This window comes from Melanaphis sacchari, unplaced genomic scaffold (genome assembly GCF_002803265.2).
Source record: "Melanaphis sacchari strain LSU unplaced genomic scaffold, SCAv2.0 Contig9_pilon_pilon, whole genome shotgun sequence".
NCBI classification, from domain to species: domain Eukaryota; kingdom Metazoa; phylum Arthropoda; class Insecta; order Hemiptera; family Aphididae; genus Melanaphis; species Melanaphis sacchari.
The window spans coordinates 1426336-1453869 of record NW_020271711.1 but is presented as its reverse complement, the minus strand read 5'-3'; the positions used below and the strand labels follow the sequence as shown (position 1 = coordinate 1453869).

The following is a 27534-nucleotide window of genomic DNA, read 5'->3' as shown; positions in this document are numbered from 1 at the left end:
CGGCGCACGACCGCGCGGAGAACGAGCTGAGCGCGCGGCGGACGGCCAGCACGGTGCGCGCGTACCGGCTGGACGCCAGGTGGCAGCAGCTTCACGGCCAGTACCGCGGTTTCGTGGTGGACGTGTTGACGCCGCGAGTCCGCGGCTGCCGTCGCCGCCGCCGACGCCGGCGGCCGGGACGGGGGCGCGACGCCGGCTCGGGGCCGCCAAAGGACGGCGGTTCTTCGCGATGGCGACCTCGCACGCAGTACCGCGCGAATCGCTCCGGACGTCCCGGTCGTTGCAACCAGCTGATGTTCGGATACATGCGGAAACGTCGGCGGGCGGCCTGCAGTGCCGGTCTGGCGACGACGGCCGTCGTCGGACGTGCTGGACGACGCCGAACCGGTACACAGGTGTGGACAAGCTCCGCGTCAGCGCAGGAGCAGTGTGCGAGGATCGCGGAGCTGCGTGCAGGCGACGACAAGGCGGGCGGACGAGCAACACTGCCGGAGACGGGGCAGCAGCGCGGCGGCGGGGAGGAAAGACGTCCGCAGGCCGAAGTGTTGCTCAAGCCGCAGCGCACGGTGGCGGCCGCCGAGAGTACTTGGGACCGATACGGCGTTCGATGGACGCGGCCACGGCGAGGTAGTCGCGAAAGGTCGCGTTGCGCAGACTGCTGTGGCGACTGCGCGACGAAAGGTCGGCAAGAGAGCTCCGCTGCGGTACGGTTCGTCGCCGGTCACCGAAATCGCGGGACGGTCTGGAGCGAGCTTTGCTCGAGCTGCTTCGCCCGATTGGACAAGGCGGGCGCGCCGGGCCCGCGGGGACGCTGACCGGGGTCGAGACCGCCGACGGCGGCCCGCGCTCGCCAGCGTCGCGGCGCGGCCGTTCACGACGTGGTCGCGTCGTGCTTGCGCGCCGTCCAAGAGCACCGCGTGAACGCCTTGTGCAGGGTTCGGGACACCGAGCGCCGGGTGGGCGATTTCCGCAAAGCCGTGGCCAGGCTGCTGTTGGCCGCCACGCCGAGAAGCGATTTGGCGCGCACCGCCGTGGCGCGACCGCCGCACCGCAAGCGTGAAACGTCGACGCCGTCGGGCCGAACGACGAAGCAGGGCGGCGGCCGTCGGCGACCGCCGGCCTCGCGGCCTTTGAGCGATAAAACGACGGTCGCCTCGCCGACACTGTCGTTCCGGACGAAGTATTATAACTGCAGCGGAAGTGCCACTACCGAAACCGCAGCGGTCGTCCCGACCGCGGTCACGATGTTGTGTCCCCCGTCTATTGGTATCATACAGTACGAGTGAGACGTCATCATAATGCGATCGCCGCGCAATGATGTGTTTGCGTATATGTACGTACGACTGACCGGTAGGGTTAATTAGTAGGTACTCGTTAATTTCTTTTTACACAAAAAACGAACTTATTTTGGAAATGTGTGTTGTACATTTGTAACCAAAACACTCGGCTGCAGACAATCGAGATTATCGCCGAAATTCAGACCGTTCTTGGGAAAATCGTAGAATTTCCTCAGTAAAAACTATCAATATAGAATAAAGAATATTATAAAATATTGAAATAAACGTTATCAAGAAAGAGTACGAAAATATAAATGAAAAAAATTACAATATCACTTTTTTATTAGTATATATATTTAAATATTACTTATAGACTAGAAACTAGAACACACTTTTATTATTTATTCATTTTTATTACTAGTGTACTACGTCTTATCGATAGAATAATTAATTATAGTTTTTACTTACGTTCAAATTCACTGTTGGAAAATAACTTAACCTTATTAACCAGTTATAAACTTAGTTTTGAAGTAATTTGATGATAAATGATTATATTTTATTGTAAATAATTTATACGTTATTTAAACTATTTTTTTTGCAATAAATACAATTATTGAATTGATGTTTACTATTTATATTTTTTTAATAAGATTTAAGAAATAATTGATAATGTAATAGATTTATTAGTATATCATATGTAATAGCTATTTTTATTAACAAAATTTTTTATATTTAATAAGTAGTTATTTTGAAAATGCATTGTTTTTTAAAATACATTAAAAAACAAAGAATAAAATGTATTAAATAATTAGGTATATAGTTATTCTTAAACAAATTTTGAATGTATTGAAAATACAATTATTAAGCTCTAGTGATATTTTTGAAAATAAAAAATAATTTTAATTGAATTAAAGTTCCTTTTTTTTTAATCAAAAGTACATAACTTAATCAAATAATAAAATGTAATTTGAGAATAATTGAATTACAAATTTAAAAGGTATATTGTAACAAATATTATTTAGTTACCAAAAAAACTAATTTCCCTAGCACTGATAAAATACAATCTTAAACTTTTGAATTCATTGTTTAGTTATTCTAAAGTTATTTCCAGCAATACTTTTTTTATACTTATCGGTTTTTGATAATATTTATATTTTATTTTAAGATTAATTAGGTGATCCAATTCTTCATTTATAAAAAGAGGTTCTTTATTTTCATCAATTATTGCAACTTAATAAATAACAAATATCTTTGTTAAATTCAAAACTTACGTAAAAATAATTTAAATAAATCTATCAATAGTTTTTATTTTATATAGTACAATTATACAACACATATTCCTTCAAAATATATAAATAATATTGATTATTTTTTTTTTTTTATATAGGTTGTAAGAGAGAGGGGTTTGAAGGTAGAAATTTACCTTGAACTCACCGATTAAAGGAATACCATTTTTTTTTTTCTAGTTATTGTAAAAATACAATATTTAACATGGGTGTAATGAACATGTATAGTGTTTATGTATTGGTGGTATGTGGTCGATTGGAAGGAAGTTCAAACCTGGTGATTTTCACGTTTTTATTTTTTTGCAGAAATATGCTATTATTACTCTATAGTTATTTCATAGCTTTTGCTGAATTTACACTACAGTACTGTCAGTACTCTACCATGCCATGCCATTCTACATGTTTATTATTTACATAGATTACAAAATTCGGTAGTCTTGGTACGTTAACTATTTAATAATTATTAATTGAATATTTTCAACTCTACAAGTGTTGACGTATCGCGTAGAAACTGTTAAGTTAACTTAGCTTGAAATTTCAAATTTCTGAAATAACAAAAGAAGCAATATTAAATGGACATACTCCTAGCAAACTGCAGGTGATTGCATTTTTTGATGGAAAATAATTATCTAATGTACCCCAATCTAACTTAACACTATTCTAGCTAACTAGTGTATGAAATAAAATTTTGAGTAGGAATGTTAAACCATTTATTGATTTATTTTAAATTACTAAAAATTTACTATATGCCGATAATATGTTCAAGTAGATCCAATACCTGTAGTAGAAATTGGAAAACGGATAAAAAACTAAAAGACACACAGTTTTTATCAGCAATTGATAATTTAATAAGTAAGTACTACCTACTAGGTACAAATGTTTTTGTTAGAAATTATAAACATCAATATTGATCTTTAATCGGAACTTTCATATTTTTTCTGTCTTATAGCATCCTAAAACAAAACAAAAAAATTTAAAAAATTTAAATACACGTAATTAAAACATATAATAACAATAATATATATATATATATATTATATATATAATTAGAATTTGTGAATTTAATATTATGCATATTCATATAAGGTTTAGTTATAAAATATTAATGATAAAATATAATTTTATTTTGTGAAATGGTAAAATAATTATGGATTTTGTAACATACCTATTTCGTATTTTACAGAAAAAGCATCTTTAGCAATTGTCGAAAATATAAGTGCATATTTTAATTTTAATTCAATACCTTATCATTTTAGATGCTTACTTTAAAGTATTTTTTTAAATTATAATTGAATAATTTTAAATATTTTAAATTAATATGTTATCTGGGATCTATTAAGAGAATGCAGTACCCGCATTTGTCATCGTTTTACAAGCATCGAGTAATTATTACATAAGTAGCAAATTTGCGTTCAGTAAAGCCAATTGTGTTCTTCTTATTAGCTTTGATATCGGAGAAAATTGACCTATCATCAAAATTGAAAGTAAGAACATTATACGTACTTAAGCATTAGCTTATTTCGATATTTTAATTTTTAAGCAATATATGAGTATTGTAAATATTACAAATTAAAAATGCTTATAAATTTAAACTAGATAACTGAAAAATCAAAATATTGAAAAAAGGCTAATATTAATATTTTAGCTAACAATACACAATTGACTTTACTTATCACATATTTGCTATGTTGTATGTTAATAAGATTTAGATGATGTATACGAAGGCAGCGTTTTCTTGATTAATAACAAAAATAAATATACTTTTTATAATAATAAAACTTTAAATTTAATTTTATCATACATTTTTTTAGTAATAATTAATCCAAGAAATAAATTGCATATTTTAGATTTAGAACATTATTTGGTATTTTAAATGGTGTATATTTTATTACAATTTTAGTGCACTTAGTTCAGAATACTATTGATGATCGTTGATTAAAACCTAATTATATTTTTTTGTCTTTACTCATCACCCAAAAAATGCTAGACCCAATCTATTCACACCGATAATACAATCATGAATGTTTCAAGTTTAATAAATAAGTTAAATCAAACATAAAACTGATTATCATGTACGGTATCTACAAAAATGATTATTTTAATATTTAATTTTTGATATAAACTAGAAAAAAGAAGTTAAGTGCTTAAATTCAATATATATTCATAGTATATTAATAACAAAATTATATCAACAGTTATTACCTTGAAACGTTCTTCAAGCAGCGAAAGTTCAGCCAAAAGATCAGCTAAAGAGTTGGTTAAAGCATCTCGAGGTGTATACTCAGAGCTTTTTGTTTGTACACGAATTTCAAATTTATGTTCCAAAGGATGTGGTTGTTTATACCCGGCAAATAGTACATTAGGGTCTTTAAGCAGTTGGCTAATCAATAAAATAAAAATATATTATTATTAACCCATAGTGATGTGCAACGATATATTTTCAGTTATCGATATCGGTTCATTTATATCGATAGCATATCGCGATATTGAAAAACAATATATATCGATAGCATATCGCGATATTGAAAAACAATATATTATCAATAGCGTATCGCGATATTGAAAAACGATATATCGATAGCATATCGCGATATTGAAAAACGATATATCGATATAATTTATAAAACTGAAAAAGTAAAAACAATACTGAATACAATACTAATTATAAAATGTATTGACCGTTATTTTTTTTTCTTTTTTTTTTTTGGAATTGATATTCCTTATATTAAAAAAAAAATTTATATTTTATTATTATAAACAATAATTAAATATTGAATTAAAATTACAGGGACATTATTTACTTTTCATCTACCATAGGTTTGCAAATGTGATTTTAAATAAGTAGTTTTACACTGTTTGCAATAACAGACATACAATCGCGACAATTAACTTATTTCTTATTTAATACTGCATACCATTACTATCTATTTAAAAGCCAAAATCCAACTGCCAAAGCTATATACCTAACGTTTATTGTGGGGGCCTTATCGTATTGCTTATCGTTAGTGTTTAATCATTCTTTGACATAGATTCACTGTCAAAACTTATATAAATAGGAAAAAGAAATTTCAAATTGCAACGAATTGGTATTGATTTTCGACGTCGCTATCGATAAAATATTCGATAGTTTAGTCATATCGATATCGTATTTCGATATCGTTGTATATCACTATTAACTCATAAATTCATTAATAATGGTGAATGATTAATGTCAGTCGTATCACTTACTTTCTGATCATGTTTCCCAATGTGTGATCTTCTTTGTTTATAGTGAATATTTCTGCATTCACAACTTTTGTATCCAATTCTCTGACAATTCTAAAATAAAAATGAATATTATTATCCGATACCAAATGGCTATGTAAATAAATAATTCTAGTAAACTCACTTTTTTTCCCCGTCAAACAATAAAAATGATTCAAATGTTGGTGGCGAGTTCATATTTACTGTTTACTTCTGGAACGCTTAGATTTAATTTGATCGTGACTGGTGCTATTGCTGAAAACCTTAAGAATGCAAGAGATAGATGCTCTCTGGCGTACAGTAAAAATATATCTATTGAATAGTTTCATTGGTTAACGTAAGAGCATAAACAGCGTACGAAAAATTGATCGTCGTATGTGGCGCTACCATTGCAGCGTCCCGAAGTTGAGAGGGGATACAGTGAGGGTGGCGGATAGGGTGAGATTCTGGGTGAGAAGGTGTAGTGAAAATGGACTGATCAATACACAATAAAACGTCCAACGTTGTGACGTAGTATATTATTGTAGTTCGCTATAGAACTTTCTTTTAACCGTATCCAAATACGATTAGGGATGATTTCAATAGGTAAACAGTTTTATCACTGTGGATTACTTTTCATGATTTAAAGCATCACTTTAAAGTTCGTACAATATTGTTATAATATAGCAACAAATTCGCCACCACTGTCAGACTTTGTTATGTGTATACTAATTTAATTATTTTTACAAAAAATGCAATCCATTTGTTTTCTATGATTACTAAAAATTGTTGTCAGTGAATATGTTAATCAGACTAGGTTAACATTGTATAATAATAAATAGGAACTAGCCAGTTTTTATCTAAAATGTAATACAGTTAATTATGAAAGTCGGGGTGAGAAAATTGGGATTGTGAACTCTTCTATAAAAGATAATCTCAGAGCGTAAAAGTATAATTTTGAAACTCCTTTTGAAAATAGAAAAAGTCTCTAAAAGTCGGAGTAATAAAATAAAATACATTTTTAAGATCATAAATGACTTTGTCGTTTGACTGTGGTTCAAAATTCATGGAAAATATTAGTAGCCGCACAGTATTCTAATCACAACCCTTGTTGTTAGTCAATATTCTTTTACATTTTTATATGAATTTTGTTTATATTATGTACATCTGTACATTTCCTACTTTGTTATAATTTGTATAATTAGTTTTTTATGTCTCAAATATCGGTTTCAGGATGTAATTCACTTATAGCACTTATATCTACTTTTTTTCTGTTTTAAGTTGATATCTGTGATTCTCAATCTCTTATTTTTCGAAAACCTTAATAGTTTGTAGAAACTGAAATTCCTCAACAATTACTCGTTAGTATGTTATTTCACCATTATCTAATATTTTTATGTAAATATTTATTTTATAATAATTATATATATTTTGGTTTAATTGTTAAAATGTATTAATTGATTTGTGAAACACAAATAAAAAAAAATAAATAAAAAAAGTACGTTAAAACATTCAAAAATTAACCAATAATAAATAATTATAAAGATTTTATACACTTAAATGAATCGTAAAAATGTACTTATTTATTAAAACGGAAATGGCTTTTATTCAGTCAATTTAGAACCATAATTAATACATCAAAATTACTTTAAAAAAATTTGGCCTATCCGAATATGGTGTTCATTTTTATTGCACATACGCATACCAATTGATAAAAATTCTGGAATTTATCTATAAATGTGTATTAATATACCACTAGTTTGTAAAAAAATTCGATTTATTTCAATTTAATCCACCGAAAAATTCAGTGTTCCCTAAATAAAAAATAACTAGTCTATTCCATTCTGGTGAATTTAGTTTACAAACTATAGTTAGAAGACAATTCAGTAGGACTTTCTTCTTAGGTAAAAATTAACTTTGATGGTGTAATGAATTGAATGGATTTTGAACCAAAGCAAATTTATTAATGTTTTAATTTTCAAGATATTTCTAAAACTAGATAATAAAATAAAATAAGTAATGTTCAAAATTGGATTTTGTATCTTGATAGATTTCAATTTCATCAAAAGTCAAAAACTACTGCATTTTGGAAAATAATCTTTGTTTGTACCTTCTTTCATTTTATTCTACATACTTTGAGTGCAAATATAAATACTGATTTATTTTCTATCGATTTCAAAAGGAGCATTATATTTTTCTGTAAAGATAATTTGATGCATTCAGTCTCAGTTAGCTCTCAACTTGGATTAACACCAATCAATCTAAATCTTCCAGTAATTGTATAAGTGCATTAGTGAATACTAGTATTTTTGCATGAAGTAATATGTTAATGGTGAAATATTTTCCAAAGAATAAAATTAAGATAAGAACATCGGATGAAGGTAAAATATTTTTAATTCACTGCTGCCTATTTGACAAATTAAAGCTGATTCTGAAAAGTATAGTATTTAACCTAAACATGACTAGCCTGTATCCTGATAAAAATAGCATTGGCGAATGCCTTAGAGAGTTATTTGTATATAACTTATGAGGGAAGGGGGGAACTTTGGTTTTAAATGAGTAATTTTTTTTGTCAAAGAAACTAGTTCATTACACAAAGTTGTTTTTTTTAAACATTTTGGTAGTTGATTTTTTTTGTTAACATACCAATACTGTTTTTTAGTTACCCAAAATTGAGTGTTTTAAAATTGCAAAGTGATTTACATTAAATCAAACTTTGCTCTTGTTTTTTAGTCACATTTCTAGTTCTAGATTCTTTAGGATGCCAATTAAACTACCAGTGAACATAATGTTATAGCTTGGTCGGGATTCAAACAGTGTTGCAGAAAATTGAAGATAAATAACACGTATAAACGATGATAGTATTTAAGTGAAATTATGTAAATAACAATGGGCAAAGATAACGCACTAGATAGATAAAAAATAAATTGGTTAAAAGAGAGCAGTATTTTAATTAATATATAATATATACCTCATAACTTTTTATTAGTTCTAATATAATCCAAGTGGTATCTAAATATTTTAAATTTAGATTAATTATATCTATATATTATTACTATTTTTAATTTAGAAGATAATACCACAAATACCAAAGAATTCTGCATGACTGAGGTAATAAACATATTAGATAAATAATTAATTTACGTATTATATAATATATTTATATTATAAACGGATTAAAATTATTTGAATTATTTAAAATTTTTTACTGTGCAAAGAAAATAATATAGCGCGTAATAACGAAAATTGTACATATCTACTGTCAATATTTTTTTATTTGAATAAAAACAATTAAAATTGATAGAGGCTAAATCATTATTTTTTGTTTAATTGTCTAATTTTGTTGTTAAAATTAAAACTTCAATCGCTTAGTTGAAGTATGTATGTCCATATTCTGTGAATTAAAAGTATACTGAGAGAACGAGAGAGCGAGGGGAAAATAAATAGGTAGTGATAATAAAATTAAAAAATAAAATTCATTAAAAATTATATCTATTAGATTTGTGGTTGAAATTTTATAATCTATTAATATCATTATGAAATAGCTTGTTACGTATTTAATTAGTAAGATTAAAATAAAAACATGATTGAAGAATAAGAGGGAAATAGATACACTTATATTAGCAGCCGCTTAAAAATAATAAAAACAAATAATTCAGGGTGAATTTTGTTTAAGGACAACCGTAGCACGTACTTGGTCATACTTAAACACTTATCAATACAATAACTATACTGTATTTTAATTATTATTTATTTTGTGTGTATTTATATAATGTTAAAATGGATCAATGAAGTGATTGACGTTTACTCTTAAAAATTACATTGTATAGTTGAGCTATCATAGTAAACACTAAAAACTCGATTAAAAAATCTATTGTTGAATATTATTTTGGTCCAGTAAGTATCCAAATACTGTAGACCTTATGAATTATTGGATTCCAATCGTTTATAGTTAAATCTGGATATGAATTATCTTCCCGGTAAGCATTTATTGCGAACTAGGAGACATGATATATAATTTATTAAATAACTTATGTCTACTAGAAATAAAGAACATTTTTCTTGTAACTGGCTTTATTAACGCCCTCTAGCGGTTATTCATCAATACACTCGTCTTGTCAATGTTGTTCACAGAGCGTATGACCTGTGTCATTATCGCTACCGCTGCTGACTCAAAACATAAATATTTATGACGTAAATGAAAAAAAATAGAACACCATAATACAGATTTATGAGTTATCGTGTAAATAGCGTTAATCTAAATACAATGAGACGGATTTTTTTTTATGTTGTTCTTTCCTCATTGTATAAAACTAATCAAATACCATATATTTTAAATGTAGGTAATTTCTTAACTATAAATAAAATAAAAATGAGTTTTCTAAGAAAATAAATTTTCCATTTGCGCTTTTAGTTATTATTAGAGACCGGATTTATATGTATTGAAATAAGCTTTTTGAAATCTGGTGAGAATTGCCCTCAATTTATATGATTCTTATTAAAATAATACTAATTGTATTTTGCATATTTTGTATATTTCAACGGTTTTACTTATTAAATGCATATTTCTAGTTTTATAGTGAATATTTATTATTTAAAGCACATAGGTATATTTGTTTTTCGTCGTATTTTCACGTTTACAGCCATATATTATCGATAAAATTTACGACCTGTCATTATTTCCAAAAATAATATGACGTACTCCTTTGCAACATAATATATTATATTAATATATAGATCAATTTTTGTTTTTATTTTATAGGCTAAAGATAAAGAATGTTAAATAGTAAAGATAACAAAATACCTTTTTATACTTTAAAAACCTTTTTAATACTTACCTAATTAACTAATAACTACTTATTTTTTACATAGTTTTAAATAAAATATTTTCGATTCAATTTTTAATGCATATTTAACAATCAATGTATATTTTTAAGCATATTATAACATTTTTAGAATCATATTTTGAGGATTTTTGTGCATATAAATTCAATCTCTAGTTATTATGTAGTAGATAATCGAAAAATATTATTGAAACGTTTTGCTATTAGGTACATAATATTGTAATTACTTATACATAGTGAAATTTTAAAATATAAAAAGCGAACAGTGGGTAACCACTCTACTGTACAGTAGGTGTTGACTATTGAGTGTATTTTGTCATTGAGTAGGTCACTACAATGAATGCGGTAAAATTGAGTTCAATGATGACTCTTTATATAAAAATCATAATTCTTAGTGAAGACGATCTGTCAGCCTACATATTATTATAACTAAATATGTATTATTATTTATAAATATTATTATTATATTAATTTATTTTACTATTCTTTGCTAAAAAATCGAATTTATAAGTTTGTGGTATAGGTAAGCAATACCTTAATGTCCTTAATATTAATCTAAATATTTTTTAAATTCCAATTATATGTTAAAATATAATAATATACGTGAAAATTGCATACGTATAATGACATTAATAAATTGCTTTACATTTTGTTATAAAAATAACTTATTCGGAATCTTGTATAAAATTATCAATTTAATTTAATTAACCTTAATATATTTTTATAATAATTAAAAAAAAATTCAAATAGTTATTAAATTTCTGATAACATTGAAACTATTTGAACTTTAAATTTATGTACCACGTTCCTATTCATATAACGTGCCATAATATATGAGAAGTTATTTTCCCCGTAGATAAAAATTCTGAAGTAAATTTACTATGAATTACAATAAAATAAAAAAAAATAAATATAACTTACAAATTATTCGAAGCGATTTAGCGAAGGTTCACCAATCAAAACTTTCAATAAAATTAGTTGACTAGTAAAATATAAATAAATTATTAAATAGCTTTAGAAATAGAGGTTGACATCATTTCTGTTTAGAAATGTTTCTATAACCATTTATAGTTCATAGAATTACCATTTAACATATTTATTTAAGTGGCTTACTCAATGACGACGTACACTCGAAATCGTCAATATCTACAGCAAAGTTATATTTGATTTTTTTTTAAATTTTTTGACAAAATGGCAATATACTAATACAGACATTATACAATTTATGGTTTAAGGATATTAAGATTTTACAATACTCACTTACTCATAATAAATTAATCATAATAGACAATATAAGTTGAACATCTTTAATTATAAAGTTATTTTTGTTCACATTTCTTCAACTTACAATAGAATCAGTAAAACAATGCACATAAATATACATACTGCAGCATACATAAATAATAAATTTAAAAACTAAAATAACAAAATACAATTCTATTAATTTCAAAAATATAATGTAGTATAATTTATGATATTTCATCTTTCAATCAAAAGTTGATTTTTCTTCTGATAGCACAGATCAATATTTTATTAATATTCCTGTTAAAGTATTACGCATTGTACTACCACATTAGTATCTTATAAGCATATTATATACTTTTTTATTAAAATAGAAACATTTACAGTCTGTAATGTAATAGGCACAATAAGCAGCAAATTTAGTATTGTAGAATGTTAACACAATGATGAAATGGTATAAGGAAGGAGGCTGTTCAGAAACAGAACTTTTAAAAGTTTAAATGTTATTTTGAAAATAGATATGTATCAAAATATTGTTTATATTTATTTTATTTAGGTATAGGTACCAATTATTTTTAACAAAGTCCGTAAAGATTTTATAGACTGTTAATAATTGATTTTATAGCATATTCAATAAATATTTTCATAATTTTAAATTTTATTAGATTTTTTTTATTTTTGGAACATATAATGTAGCCATTACTAATCATAATTATCATATGTTTACTTTATTTATTAAAATATAGTAGACCTATTTTACATGAATGTTTATAAAATTTTGTAATATCTTTTATAAAAATCATCATGAGTTTTACTATAAATAAACGACAGAGAAATTTTTAAGCTAGAATTTATTTTTCCATTGAAACATTTCTTATATTACCCATATATAGTTATATGTATGAAACTGATTTTAAAAGATGAGTAGGTAGTTAGTGAATGCTGTCTACTGTGCAGTGATTACTGATTAGGTAACTGGTAATATTAGGTTGTCTTGTATGTAAGAAAATTGTTTATTATAAACATGTAACTGAAACAGTGACATCTAATCTTAAAATCTTAATTGCCAAACTTTATAAGGAATCGTTTTACAGATGTTTTTCTGATTTCAACTACAACTCATTTAAGTAAAAAATATTAAATTTAATATTCATATCAAGGAGTTGACAATCTACCAAATTTTTAAATTAAGTTTATACTATACAATAGTATTAGTGTCTTTATATATTATATAAATATGTATGTGTTTGGGTCAGTAAAAAATGAAATTACGCAGAAAATATTTTTGATGATGGCTATGTATTGGCCACATCAACGCATTTAATTATGTTCCTAAGTATTTTTTCAATTTTACACGTTTTATAAAAGATTAATATATCTATTATTATATATTTTTTTATTCAAAAATCAGAGATAAAGACCAAACTTATTCAATTGTGTTTTTAAAAAATAAAAAATAAAATGAATCTAAAAAATACTTTGATTTTGAATTAACTATTAAATGAATATAATGCAATTCTAAATTAATTATATGCTCGCAAAATTTGTTTTTTTTTTCATACCTTTTAGAGCAATAAAATTGTGAATAGTTTCTAGTAGGCCAGTAGTATTTAATGGTATCTACATGGTATTAGGGGAGAGGGTCGAAAATAACAATTTCCATTATGTCATTTCTAAAATAACCGGAACTAACAAAACTATACAATTCTGTAAGGATTAGTAATGTTATCTTGTAATATTTTTTTATGCTGTTTATAGGTATCTATTTTGAATTTAAGACTTATTTAGTTATTTTTCGATTTATGTATAATGCAGTTTTTGCATTGAAAAAAAAAATTGAAACTTTAATATTATAGGTTCTTCATTAGTTGTTCATATATTAATTGAAAATTATTAAGTATACATAGTTACAATATGTTTCATTAAATTATTTTAAAAGTTAACATTTTTTACAAAATTCATAAAAATTACGAAATTTTCAATTTTATTTAAAATGTATACTATTTTTAAATATAATATCTAAGGTCTAAAAAATTAAGGGTATTAAGGTTCCATTTAAATATTTTTTATAAAATGTATAATAAAAAATAACTAAATATATTATTTTTAAATGCCTGGAATTTTAAAATTTGCCAAAATTAGATATGCTTATATGTAAATTATTTGTTTTAGTTTTTTTTTTTTTATAACTCAAACAAAATTAATTGAAGAAACTTGATGCAATCTACTGTTATTTAAATTATAATTTTTAATACGCAATACCATTTTCAAAATATTTGGACTAATTTTCAAAGTATACATTTGAAATAATTTTTTTAGTTTTCATTTTAAATATTATAGCTTGATTAAAAAGCTTGAAAATATTAAATAAGATCTTTAGAATTTTAATATTTAAAAATAATATGATTTTTTTTTATTTAGCTTAAGTATTTTTTAATGAAGCTTAAAAATCTTAAAAATATAATTCTAGACACTTGAAACATTTAAAGCTTTATAAACAGAATTAAATATTTAAAAAATAAAATGTTTTTGGTCAAAATTAATGCAACTTGCTATGTCACTAATTATTATTGTAATACGAATAGTATACATAAATCATTAAATATACTTTGTAATTTATGCAAACGGATATTATATACACATAAATCTTTGTCCAGAATTGTTTTTTGTAGGAACCTATGCAATGATTTATTATAAATTACAAAAACAAACATTAGAGTGAATTAATGAAGATGTACTCCCGGCATCTATGCACAGCAAAGGGTTTGCCTGTTACTTACCTCCTCCTTCTTTTTTTTTTTTAGTTGATGTTATACCTAATATTCTACATTTCATACTATTTTAGTAATCGTATTCTCTAATTAGTATTTACATCAATACAATTTTACAGTGTACAAAATTATTTAAATTTAAAGTATTTTAGTCATCTTTTTGAATTTTAACATATTATAATGTTTGGTAATATAAATTATTCACTATGTAAATTTTAATTTAGATTAAACTTCAGCTTATATTATCTATTAGTGTAATATATTTATACCTATAGGAATATATTTACTGAATAATGAATAAACAATGATATTTAATAACACTTGTATTCATTATTTAATACCTATATATGTTTGCATAATAATACCTATATGTCCTATATTATACATTATAGGCTATAGCATGTGTTGATTATGCTGTATAGTATATGTATATATATATATAAAGATGATAATCTAGAATTTTCATTTCCTAGTCATTATTGACAATTACTGATGATGTTAGTTGTATCTAGAATTCCGTATTAATTTAGGCAATGTTGTAAATTGACACGGGACTGATGGAACAAACTATAGATAATCTTAACTTGATTTCATGTTATTGACTTCTCAATATTTAATTGTTATTGCTCATAATAATTGATTATTGTGTATCGAACTCTATATATCGTATCGTATCGAAACAGCTCATGAAAACAGTGGTGTTTGTGCAATGTTTAAGAAAAATGTTTATTTAATATTTTCAAAAATGGATTTAAATAAAATGCAATTAAAATTTGACAACACAATTTCATTATTAATTGAAAAAAAAAACGCAATTACAATAATTTTGTTTTTCAATCTTAAAGAATAAGTTCAAAATAATGCTATCCACGGCCGAAAAAAAGAAGTGTACGTGACATTATGTAAGTATATGATGTTATTTTTATCAATCAGCTGTCTTTAACAGCATTGCTCGATCATTAAGTTTTACGAGATGTAACTGTAAAACACAATGTACAACTAATAGGTGTGCTTGTCGTGCTTCTACAAAATTATGTAATTCTAAATGTCATAGTAGTTTACCTTGCTGTAATAAATAATAATAAATAATTATTAATTTATTTATTATTTTAATATTATTGTAATATTTAGCATCTTTACTCTTTTTTTTAACGAATTAACGTCAATTACTAGTCATTTATGACAACTCCTTGCTAAATCAGACATTGTCGTTGTCAACTATAGCCATTGTCGATAGACGACAATAACTGATTATCATCTTTTCCGGTAACTTATATATATATAATGTTTTATGAAAAAGTTATCTTTAAAACGGTTTGAACATTAGGTATAAAGGTACTGAAACATAAACATTATTATATTTAGTTTGAACATTTCATCCAAAATGTATTTCTTGCCAATTTGGTTTTGGTGTACGCTGTACGAAAATGTATGATATATACTACTCATAAATAATAAATATGGTCTACCGCATATCTTCATAGGTACATACATATCTACAGTACTAATGTGTACTGTACTACTGTAATGATGTTCATTTTTTTAAACGCCAACTATGTTTATAATCTGGTATACCTACTTAATGATCTACGATGTTTAACGCTTACTAGGTACTTTTATTTACGTTTTACGCTATTAACTCGTTTAAACGCATTTATTTAAAAATCCAACAAAAACCATAATATTTCGCTAACCCACAGACAATAATTACCATTTACGAAAGCTAAAATATATGATGATTATAAAGCGATATGAATTAAGAGATATTTATAATGTAACATACATATTTATAGTATAACACTATAACAATACATTATAAAAATTATAAACTATTGTTTTTAAACGAAGACTACATATATTGTAAACTCGGTTGTATTAAAGCGATAAAAAAGAAATCTGTAATTAAGAGTGGGTTCTAAACAGACCAAACTATATCTGTATACTCATAAAATTCGTGAAGTTTGACCGACAATATTGCAAATAAAGAAATACAATGTCAGAAAGTTAAAATTTAAAAGTATGCTAAAGTCGTAAAAGAAAAATAAATTTAGTATTTAAAAACAAATAGACAATGTAAATAGAAGATATTTTAAAAATTGTGCATTAAAACACACATTATTATAGGTATAATACTAGAGACTAACTATATTGAAATGACATTAATATGAATCAATAATCATTAGACCACTAAGTAAAAGCCATTTTTTAAAATAGACGTAGTGTACGACATATAGACTTTTGCCGGGGGCGGGCAAATGTTAACTCCTGAAACCGTCAGATTCATTGCTACAAATCGTTTTCAGTCGTCATATTTTGGTAAGTTTATACACCTACTCGACCGTATGAATTGTCGAAATTTCACGTACGGATAGATACGTCGTTAACACACTCGACCAAGTTATACGGTACTACCTACTTCACGGTCGTACACGCCGATAGCTTGACCCGCTGCCGACGACAAACCGTAAAACCGGATTTGAAGCATAATTAGGTTTGTTATTAACACGACGGCCACTATATCGGACCACCAAATCGTGTGCCCGGTAAAATGGATCTCGGATGTTTCACGCGTGCACGTGTACGTGCGTATAGGCGTGTGTATCATACACGGGTACATAATAAAAATATCATAAAATAGGAAGTCCGACAAGGAGCGGTACGCGCAAGGTGTACTGCTCGTCATCGCGTGTACGGCGGTGGGGGTGGGACAGAAACTGGTTGTTCAAAAAACGTATATACCTAGGGCAGTCCACCCGACACAAGTATTAATTATTATAATTCTAGACCAGCGTGTACCTACCACGTAAAGCGAAACGAAGAAGATAATAATAACAATGTTTAATCGTGTACTGAATTATATTATACATAATAATATTACTGTACGCGGCTCTCGCGTACACGCGCAGGTCGTGATCCAAAGGAATCCGAACGATCGTAACGACGCGCGGCCGGCCAACGCACACTCGGCACTCAAAGTATCACACACACACACACACACACACATATATATATATATATAATATAAATACGTTTACTTGAACGAGCAAGTAGCGTAGACATAGAAGTCATATTAAACAAAATATATATATATGTATGTATGTATGTATTTGTGTATAAGAGGAAGCGTGCGCGCGCGGAACAATAATTATTAAATATCTCCGCCGACCGGCGCTGCGGTGGCGGGTGGAAGACACCACTCGCGGGCCGCCGGCACACATTCTGTTGGGCTAGGCAGGGGAGCACACACGCACACGCGGACGAACGTCGTACCTATACGCGTGTTGTAGGCACACGTTAACGTAACGACGATAATAAGTAACGATATCGCAGTGACCGCCGGCCGCAGTGGCGACACGCGGAGAATCGAACGGCGCGCCATCGGGACGGGGTACGACGACGTGCAGGCCGTCGCGGGCGGACTGGTCGCACACGCGCGCCGAGTACAGTTATATCGCGACATTCGTATTGACGTTCGATTCGCGCGCGTACGTGAACGCGCCGCGCATTTAATAACACACAAGGAGGATAAAAAAAAAAAAAAAAAAAAGAGAGAAAAAAAACCGACGACGACAAAAAATCAATTTATGTGGGCCGAAGACGAATGGCCGCGCGTTGACGGATAACCATCATCATCGGTATGTATACGTATGTAGATACGTATGTGCGCACTACAAACGTACGCGCCCGGCAATCGTACACGTCCGCTCGTACGTAAATACGCACGCGCTCGAGGCGGACACTCGTATGCGATTGTCGTCTCCGCCATTGTCGTTTGTCGTTCATAACAATAATAATAATAATAATAATATATACGTGCGCGAAAGTGATATTATTCGAGTGAATGTATACGCTGCACGTCGTCCGGACGGCGATGACCCGGTAAACACGCGGTGGTGAATCATTATTGTAATCGACCGTCTATTACTTATACGACGAGACGTGTGTGCGATAAATAATAATAATAATAATAATAGTAATAATACGCAGTGACGAGTGCCGAAAAGCCGGCAGACGTGTTACAGCAGTCCACGGAGGTCCGTCCGCAGCAAGTCGCGCGCCGCAGCAGTGCGCGTCTTCTCTCATCGTCCGAGCGTTGAATTTCCGGTCGTATATAAGTGTCCCAAACTTTACGTTATCCGAATATTATCACATCGTTTCGATTTCGATTTCCTTCACTTTTCGCTTTGCCGAACCGCCGCCAATCGCCGTGATCAAATCCACCGGCGTCCGGTACACGACCGTGTCCGCGTATACTGCGCAGTGCGCCTGCACCGCTATGCGCCGAGACTCCGGCGACGGCCAGTGATCGCCATGCGGTGGACCGGGTTTTGGATCGTGCCGTTGGTCCTGGGATGTTGCGATGCTGCGGACGTCCGGCCCACGGCTAACCGGAATGACGACCGTGCAACCGCGGGGCCGCCGACACCGTTGGGGCTGCGCTCGGTCATCTCGCGCGCGCTGAGTCGCGTACGCGAATCGACGCGCGACCGTCGGCTGGCGGGCGACTTGTGGCTGGAAACAGTGGACTTCGATAGCCGTGCCCGAGACGGATTGACGGCGACTCCGGGGTCTCTGCCCGACGACCTCGTGGCCCAAGCGGACGCTGTTTTCGACAACCATCAGCTGTCGTGGCGCGATGCTATAGCCCCAGGACTGGATTTAAAGGTGTTCAAGGATCGGGAGCAGCGGCAATACGTATTCGGCATAACTCGGCGCGCGGGAGATTCGCAAGGTTCCGGTAAATATGATATTTATATCTTTATAAATCGTTGTTGTAGGTACACTGGCAGTGTCCGTTAAAATCGCAACTAATTTTAAAATTATCGTAGTCGTATTGCACGTATAAGGTATATCAACTTGACGCAGACTGATATTATTAAGTAATATTATCTATATAAATACTTCGTATACCTACTTATTTCTTATTATCAAATATATGTATTTCGTGAGCAAAAATCCTCAAAATATAATCCACACTATACATGTATGCGATAGTTTGCACTTTACCTACATATTTTTCTTGTAACTATAAATAATTTATATTGTAAAACAAAACGAAACAAATCTCAAAATATAAATTACAATTTTTTTTTTTTTTCTAAAGAGATCAATAATTATTTTTATATAGGAATAGAATTCACAGAAAATAAACATAAAAAAAAAATTTTAATTATAAATTTCTTAAAATAGAATATTTAATGATGTGAAAGCAATACATATGTATAATTACACCAATAACTTTTTATCACTTTATTTAACATTTTTAAAAAGTTTTACTGACAACAAAAAAATGCACTTGTGTGACAACTATCAATTATAAAGCGACATGTGTACTAAATAGCTCTTATTATATTAAACACGTAAATGTATTAAATAGAAATATAATATAACCTGTACATAAATAGAAATCCTATAATAAAAATATAAAAAAAAAACAGTTATGTTCATTGACATCTAAAATATTTAAATGGTTATGACTCAGATCTGGTTTCTATCTCACTACAAATATGATTCTTAAATTTAATTTATCAATATGTAAAATTATAGATACGATTCAAAGTTATTATTATTTTTTTTTAAAATTTCAATAATCTAATATGTGTAGGACAAAGGTACTATAACATACATATTAGTATAGCACCTGCTACTTCTATAGAAGGTATAATTTAACAAATGTATCAATAGGTATGTTTGATTTATAATATATTTGAGACGTATTTCTGATACCTAATATGTTCTTTTTGTGATTGTCAATTTGATTGCCCTCATTTTACTATTTTGAATGACCGCATTTAAGCATGTAGGTAGGTAGTACTTTAATACAAAAAAATATATAAAATTATAAATTCTAACATATAATTAAGAATTTTGCAAGTCGTAATCTATAATTTTTTTTTTAACTAGGTTTAGTTGTTTTGACCTGGGATCATGATATTAGCCGACTTCTCAACAATTTTTAGCATTGTTCTGGTGTTGCCATATAAGTATACCTACTATGCACAATAGTTTATTCAACTTATATGTGAACTTGGCTATAGCATTATTCTTGCAGAAACGCGTTTACTTTCTAATTAGTACATCGTGTTTTCTTGTTTAATTAATAATTAAACACTAGTATTAGTTTTTTTAATTATTATTATTGTCTTGGATTAAAATTATTTTTGACTGTTAGGTAAGTTGTTCTTTATCACGGACTCACGGTATTTATAAATTATAATTTAAATGATAAAGAATAATTATTTGAATAAATAATCATAATGTACGAGTCATGCTAAGCTATGTATCAGCGATTCTTAAATTTTTTAATTACTCGGACCCCTGATGACAAACTTTTTCAAACAGTGGACCCCTTCCAATTTTTTTCCAAATAACATTTTATTTTTTCGAATAGTTTCTTAAAAAAATTTAATTTTAATGAGAATAAAACAAACTACAAGTGAAAAAAAGTTGCGATAACTTAAGTATAAAAAAGGAATATACTTTTAAATGTGTTCCTAGAAATTGAATTGTTATGCTCATGGTATGTGTCCATTACTAAAACCGTCGATATTGCCACATACCCCTAGGGTTTAAGAACCATTGATTATGATTTCCAACTAAAATTTCCTTTCCACTTTATTTGGTTGATAATTTAAATAATTGGGTTAAAATTTGTGGCTGTAACCTATAAGCGCAAAATATGACACAAATACAACCCAAAAGCGCAAAAAAATAATACCTTTTTAACAAATCATAAGTGCAAATAAATTTTACAAAAATAAAGTTTTTTTTATAAATATCATCATATACTCATAATTATATAGTATTAAGCTTTAAGTGATTATAAAATTGGTCTATCAGACAAATTAGACAATTTGCACTTTGGGGTTTCACCGATCGTCAAGATATATCTCCGTTTGCCATTACTCACTGTTGTCTATACTTAAAACTATTATACACAATGCACTGCATACCTTTACTTATATGGGTTAATATAAATTACATTTCTATAAAGTTAATTTTTGAATTATAATTCGCAAACGCACACGATCATAGCGCAGACGCCAACTGATACTCGTATAATAGGTATCCAGCTGATATACGATTTAATAAATTTCACTCGAATTTCCAACATGTTTCAATTAAAAATAAATCGAAAGTTATATAATAATCTATATAGTTATTAAGTCAAATACCATTTGATATAATTTTATACTGTAAACATATAATATATAATATATATTATATTGTATAATTGTTTTAAATGGTTATCAACTATATCACTGTAATTTGTTAGAATAAAATTTGATACGATAACTAAATTACTAAACTTAAAAGATACTAAACTTCGACTAAACTCCATTACAGTTAATGTATTTTTGAATTATATAAAGATCATATTATATTTAATTAAAATGAATAATTTAATTTAATTATTAATGATTTTGAAATGGAATTTATAGTGTAACGAGTACAATATTGTATCAGATAATATAATTTATTTTTGTGTTTTTACCTCGCTGCTAAGGTATAAAAGCTCAAATTCGTTTTGCGCTTTTGGGTTTTACAAAAATTAGTTCTAATACTATATCAAAACGTCTTTAATTTTATTTTTAATTAAATTCAATCCATTATTTACTAAAAAGAAAGTTACACAGATTATAAATTTATATAAAATAATAAGACAAATCTAAGTATTAAATATTTGTATAGTCCAAATAAATACGGTAAGAATGCTCAATTTATATTATTTTTTTCCAGAAATAATTTTTCTTTTTTTGCTATATTTGATCATTTTTATCAAACAATTTAGCGTGATATATTTTTTTACTGGTATAAATAAATAGAGGAAATAAATTTCAAAATTTACATAAGAAGTTTAATTACCTAGGAAAAGAGCTTAAATTGATTTTTAGTCTTCAATATTTAAATCGTAAAGAAGTCGAATATGCGTTTAAGAGTTAATGAACTACGTAGAAAAGTAAAAATTATATCTACTGTAAAAATAAAATGACCAAATAGTAATCAATAAACATAAAAATAAACATATGGTGATAAATACAGTTCATTTATTAAAATATTATTATATCTTTGCTCACACTATCCATGAATTGGCATATAGATAACATATTACAACTTATTGTCTACCAACCCATTATTAGTATATTATCTATATGTTTCATCATATTATAATTATAATTATTTACAGAGTTATTTACATTTTTATCACAAATTTCTTATATACACATTATATATTTTATTACGTATATTATACTAAAATACATTTCTTATTTATACTTAATGTATTATATACATATAATTTATTTTTACAATATATATATATTATTTTTATTTTTGATGAAATTTTAATAGTCAATTACATTATATAGAAATATTACACCTAAATTTGTTCTTAATCGTATTAGGTTTTTGGGTGAGTAGCGAGTTCTTTAGAATTTTAAAGATTTTATCAATCGTCTTGCTAAAAATATAAAAAGTTTTTAATCGTTCGATAGTCGTGTATATTAAAAAAGAAATAATTTATATGATTACTACGCTAACTAGAATTTTTTTTTTTAACCACGTCATTCAAAATCATCTCATCACTAATAATAAATTAAAATATTTTAGAACTCAAACACATAATACATAAGTATTAATACTATGTATACAATTTACAATTTATTACCCTTATTTTATCAAATAATTAAAGCTAATTATGTAATTAAACAATGAAATATGAAACGTTATGGTTCAATACCCTCCAAAATAAATAATAATAAGAAATTAAATAAAGAATTGTTAAACTATTTATAAAATGTAATTAAATAATATATACTAGTATATCTAAGTCAGTAATGAGGGGTACTAACTTTAGAACGGTATCTCAATAGTAATCATAGTTATAATTCAGAATAATACTACATTGCAGCTTCCAATTGTCAAATAGTATCTACAGACTATATATACCTATAATGATTGTCAAATTAAAATTTTTTTTCATTAATTTTAATAATTATCTATTAATTAATAGATGTGAACAACCTATAATTTTAGCTACGTTCGAACTGCGTCCTGAAATAAAAAATTGATAAGTAGGTACATGGATTGCATCCGTCTGAATCTAAACGACTACGTGATTTGCGTTTAGCCTTATCTAAACTATTACATGAATTGTGTCCAATTTTATTTAAAAGACTACACGAACGTACTTAAAAGCAGATAATAATTTTAGTTTGGTTTGGACCGTGTTATTGGTGTATTTTTGTTAAATAAAACTTAAACTCTTAATTTAATATTTATAACTTTTTTTATTATAGTTTATTTTAATAATTACAATTCTATAATTTAAACCTACATATTTTAATTTTACTTACTTCTAATTGCATAACAACGATTATTAATATTAATATTTTTATGCTACCGATAATCATAATTTTATATCGACACTCATAAGTCTGTGTGAAGTAGGAAGGAATTTTTTTACGTTGGGACATAATTCGTGTAGTCGTTTAATATGGTCGGGATGCATTTCATTTATGAATAAGGGATTTCGGGACGCAATTTGTGCGCAGCGAAAACTTTATCAAGATAAAGTGATCTAAATTCTCCCACCCTTTACACGTCTCCTTTTTCATCGTACATGACAGTTGATAAATTATAACTTCATTACACTAATTTAAGTCGTGTATTCAAAAAAAAAATAGTACAAGTAACTCATTATATTAGACATCTTGATAGTGAATGAACTTTAATTATTTTAAACGGTTCTTTTATTTATTAAATAAAAATTTAAAAGTAATTTAATATAATAATTTGTAAAAATAAACATGATTTATATAAAACGAATATGAAAAATAAATACCTATGATTATCCATAGATATATCGTATATACCTAACTATATAAGAAAAACATTGTATTAACGACATCAACATTTACATGCCCGCTGTTTACATTGGTAATAACGGTAATATTAATAATAATTTCGTGAAGCGAATGTACCTTGTTACATAAAGTACAATATTATAAATACTTGTGTAATGTATTGTATATTTATATACAATTACTATTGGAGAAATCGGATGACATCTCGAAAAATTTTCAATGCCCTTCAAAAACAAATAAAAAATAATTGTAGTATTATTTTCCTTTATAAATATTATCCAATAGGACTCTGAGTAAAAGTAAGGGCAATTTGAACTTAAAACGCTTATCAAATAAAATTGTTTATTATTTTAAATATTTTTAAATTTCTACAAGAACAATTTTAGTGGAACATTTTAAAGCCCTTAATATAAAGATTCAAATATTAAAATTTTAAATGTAATAAAGATTTGAAATATAAAACAATTTGAGAATTTTCTGGATTTGAATACGAATTAGAAACAAATAAATAAATAAATAATATTTTTTATCATTCATTATCTATTAAGCATGATAATTTAACAATTCAAGTTCAAACAAAGCATTACATTTTTTTTAAATTTAAATAGTTATAGTAGTTAGCTAAGTAATATTACCTAATGTCTGCAAATGAGTATTACCTACCTAACAATATTGTCGTGTTTTTGTACTTTTTTCAGTTGTTCGGACTTTTGGCGTAGGACGTCGGCGAATGATGTTCATGTTACCGGTGATGTACAAGTTGGGTGTGATTACCACGCTGTTGATTGGTCTGGTTGTGCTCGCTCTCAAGGGCGTGACGATTGGCGTGATATTACTCGTCATAGCTTTGTCTAGTATAGTGGCCAAACTGTCTAAGTTTCACAATCCCTACGCGTCACCAATGCCTGCGATTTCGGCCTGGTCGGGATACCATCACGATCCTTACGACCGTTTATCCCAACAGCAACCACTTCCGCCTTTGCAGGATAAAAACATACACGTGCATGTGCACACCGGGTCTGGTCCTGTGCAGCCAGCGGTTAGCTATGCGAAGAGTCTTCCACCGCCAATGTCGCAATTGGCCGACGACGACGACGACATAAGTAACTACAGCAACGGCAATTATTATTATAACGGCGGCGGAGGTGGCGGAGGTGGCGGAGGCAGCGGAGCGTATTGGAATCGAGCAGGCGAGGAATACTACAACGCCGCCACAATGAATCATTACCGTCTAGGCGATAACCATCAACTAGGTGCTGAATCTACGACTGCCAGTAATAGTATCTATCCCCAGTGGTTAGGATAATATAACATATTATATTATAATACAAGGAACTCTCTGAATACTGGAAACTGTTGATCACTGAAATATTTTCCGGTATTCGGAGATGCTGTTCGGTATTTAGAATGTTTAGAATGTTAGTTTGTTAGAATGTTTTACAGAATTATTTTAATTAATACCGAAATTACTCAATTGTGTGTACAACACGTTTGTTACATAAGGTTCCTGGCCACTTTTAATTTGTATATCATATATGTATTTTAAACATATATTAAGTACCTATATAATATTTCTATTAATTTATGATATTATATTCTGTGCATTGTAATGGTTGTACCTACTTAGTTATTTTATTTAGATATAATAATACCGCAGATTAAGCTCGTTGAGGGACGTAAAAGGAGCGTAAAAAAAAATTTTCAAATTAAATCATTACGAAAAAAATATTTTTTTGAAATTATTTCAACTACTTACTCACGAAATCACGCATACTATTTACGTTCCCGGCCTTGTTCAATACTTAAACTATTGTGTTTATCAACATATGCTACTTAATATTTAGTATTTAATATTGAATACTAATTATAGACTATTAAAATAGCTGTTTCCTATAAGTATAAGTAGTCAGTACGTAAAAATAAACTGCAATATAGAAACTAAGACTATTATAGTATGTTATTAATATTATTAATAAATATTTTATTATTTTAAATAGGTACCTACAATCGATTAAGTTAATATTAATATTAATATATTTTATGAATGCAATACTTAAGTTTTAGTAAAATAAAATTTTATATTTTAAATTAAGTTTTACTAATAGTTTGTCATCTTTGTTCGATGAGCTTATACTACACATTGAACAAAGATATTTCGTGTTTAAAATTTTAATAATGCAATGTAATTTTTAATTTTTATGTATAAAAGATAAAAAAATTGTATTATTATTATTGAAGAATGAAAAAATTATAAATTACTACTATATTTATTAGCTTTATAATTATTTTATATTAAAATTGTATTAATATTAATAAATTTAAGTATTTAAATAATAAACAAACCATTAATACTTTTTCATAATAATTTTTTTTAGTAATATATCAGAAAAAAAAGTATTAATTTCATAATCAAATGTTATAATAAGCTAATTTTGAGTTATAACTTATATTATTGGTAAGTATTAAATATTCAGAGTTGGGTGTAGTAGCATAACAAAGTTAATCGTTATTGTCACGTAATTAATTTTTCGAATAATGCTATAAGGTGACTTCATTGTTTATTAATTGAAGTAACTGCATTAATTATTTAAAAAGTGCCAAACTTTTTATCATGAAAATGACATATCTATCAATGCTATATAAAAAAAATCCTTTTTAATTCAATTTATCTGAAATTAACGATATTTTTTTATGCTATTAATTATTATAACGCTACAGTCAAGCGTTTCTGTAGAACATGTTTTTTATAATATAACTAAGGATATGTGCAAAAAACGATTATGATATTTTAAAGATACATAATTATATAAAAAAATGATTAATAAATAAATATGTTGTATATAATTAATTCTTTTAAATTAAGTTGTATTATATGTTATTTTAAATTCCAAGCGGAATAATTTATTTTATTAAAATTATGAGTGTATTTTTTTGTCTGTGTACTCAAGTAGTTAATAAAATGCTTCAATTTTGTAAATGGTTTTGAATAGAAAATTTGATCTAGTTTGTACTTTGAACAATTAAAA

At 28.9% G+C, this 27534-nt stretch overlaps 2 protein-coding genes and 1 pseudogene across 2 annotated transcripts; 2 read left to right on the top strand and 1 right to left on the bottom strand.

Moving 5' to 3' along the window:
• LOC112603260 overlaps nucleotides 1-1570 on the top strand; it is a 9670-nt pseudogene extending 8100 nt beyond the window's left edge.
• A 1907-nt stretch (nucleotides 1571-3477) lies between these two features.
• Nucleotides 3478-6004, bottom strand: LOC112603277 (DNA-directed RNA polymerase II subunit RPB11-like). Its single transcript, XM_025351784.1, has 4 exons — nucleotides 5952-6004; nucleotides 5792-5881; nucleotides 4766-4943; nucleotides 3478-3516 (listed from the first exon to the last, which is right to left on the bottom strand). Exons 1-4 carry the CDS (start codon nucleotides 6002-6004, stop codon nucleotides 3478-3480), a joined length of 360 nt encoding a protein of 119 aa, XP_025207569.1.
• Nucleotides 6005-17864: 11860 nt separating this feature from the next.
• Nucleotides 17865-26512, top strand: LOC112603259. The gene is made up of 2 exons (XM_025351758.1): nucleotides 17865-19380; nucleotides 25207-26512. The coding sequence occupies exons 1-2, from the start codon at nucleotides 18954-18956 to the stop codon at nucleotides 25812-25814; spliced, it is 1035 nt and encodes a 344-aa protein (XP_025207543.1). The 5' UTR covers nucleotides 17865-18953; the 3' UTR covers nucleotides 25815-26512.
• Nucleotides 26513-27534: the final 1022 nt, after the last annotated feature.

Excerpts from the sequence above, each read along its gene's own strand:
- LOC112603259 (XM_025351758.1), top strand. The coding sequence starts at position 18,954 with ATGCGGTGGACCGGGTTTTGGATCGTGCCGTTGGTCCTGGGATGTTGC. Across the intron at positions 19,381-25,206 it reads GGGAGATTCGCAAGGTTCCG|TTGTTCGGACTTTTGGCGTA; the intron begins GTAAATATGATA and ends TACTTTTTTCAG.
- LOC112603277 (XM_025351784.1), bottom strand. The coding sequence starts at position 6,004 with ATGAACTCGCCACCAACATTTGAATCATTTTTATTGTTTGACGGGGAA. Across the intron at positions 5,882-5,951 it reads TTGTTTGACGGGGAAAAAAA|AATTGTCAGAGAATTGGATA; the intron begins GTGAGTTTACTA and ends TTTTTATTTTAG. Across the intron at positions 4,944-5,791 it reads TTGGGAAACATGATCAGAAA|CCAACTGCTTAAAGACCCTA; the intron begins GTAAGTGATACG and ends TTTATTGATTAG.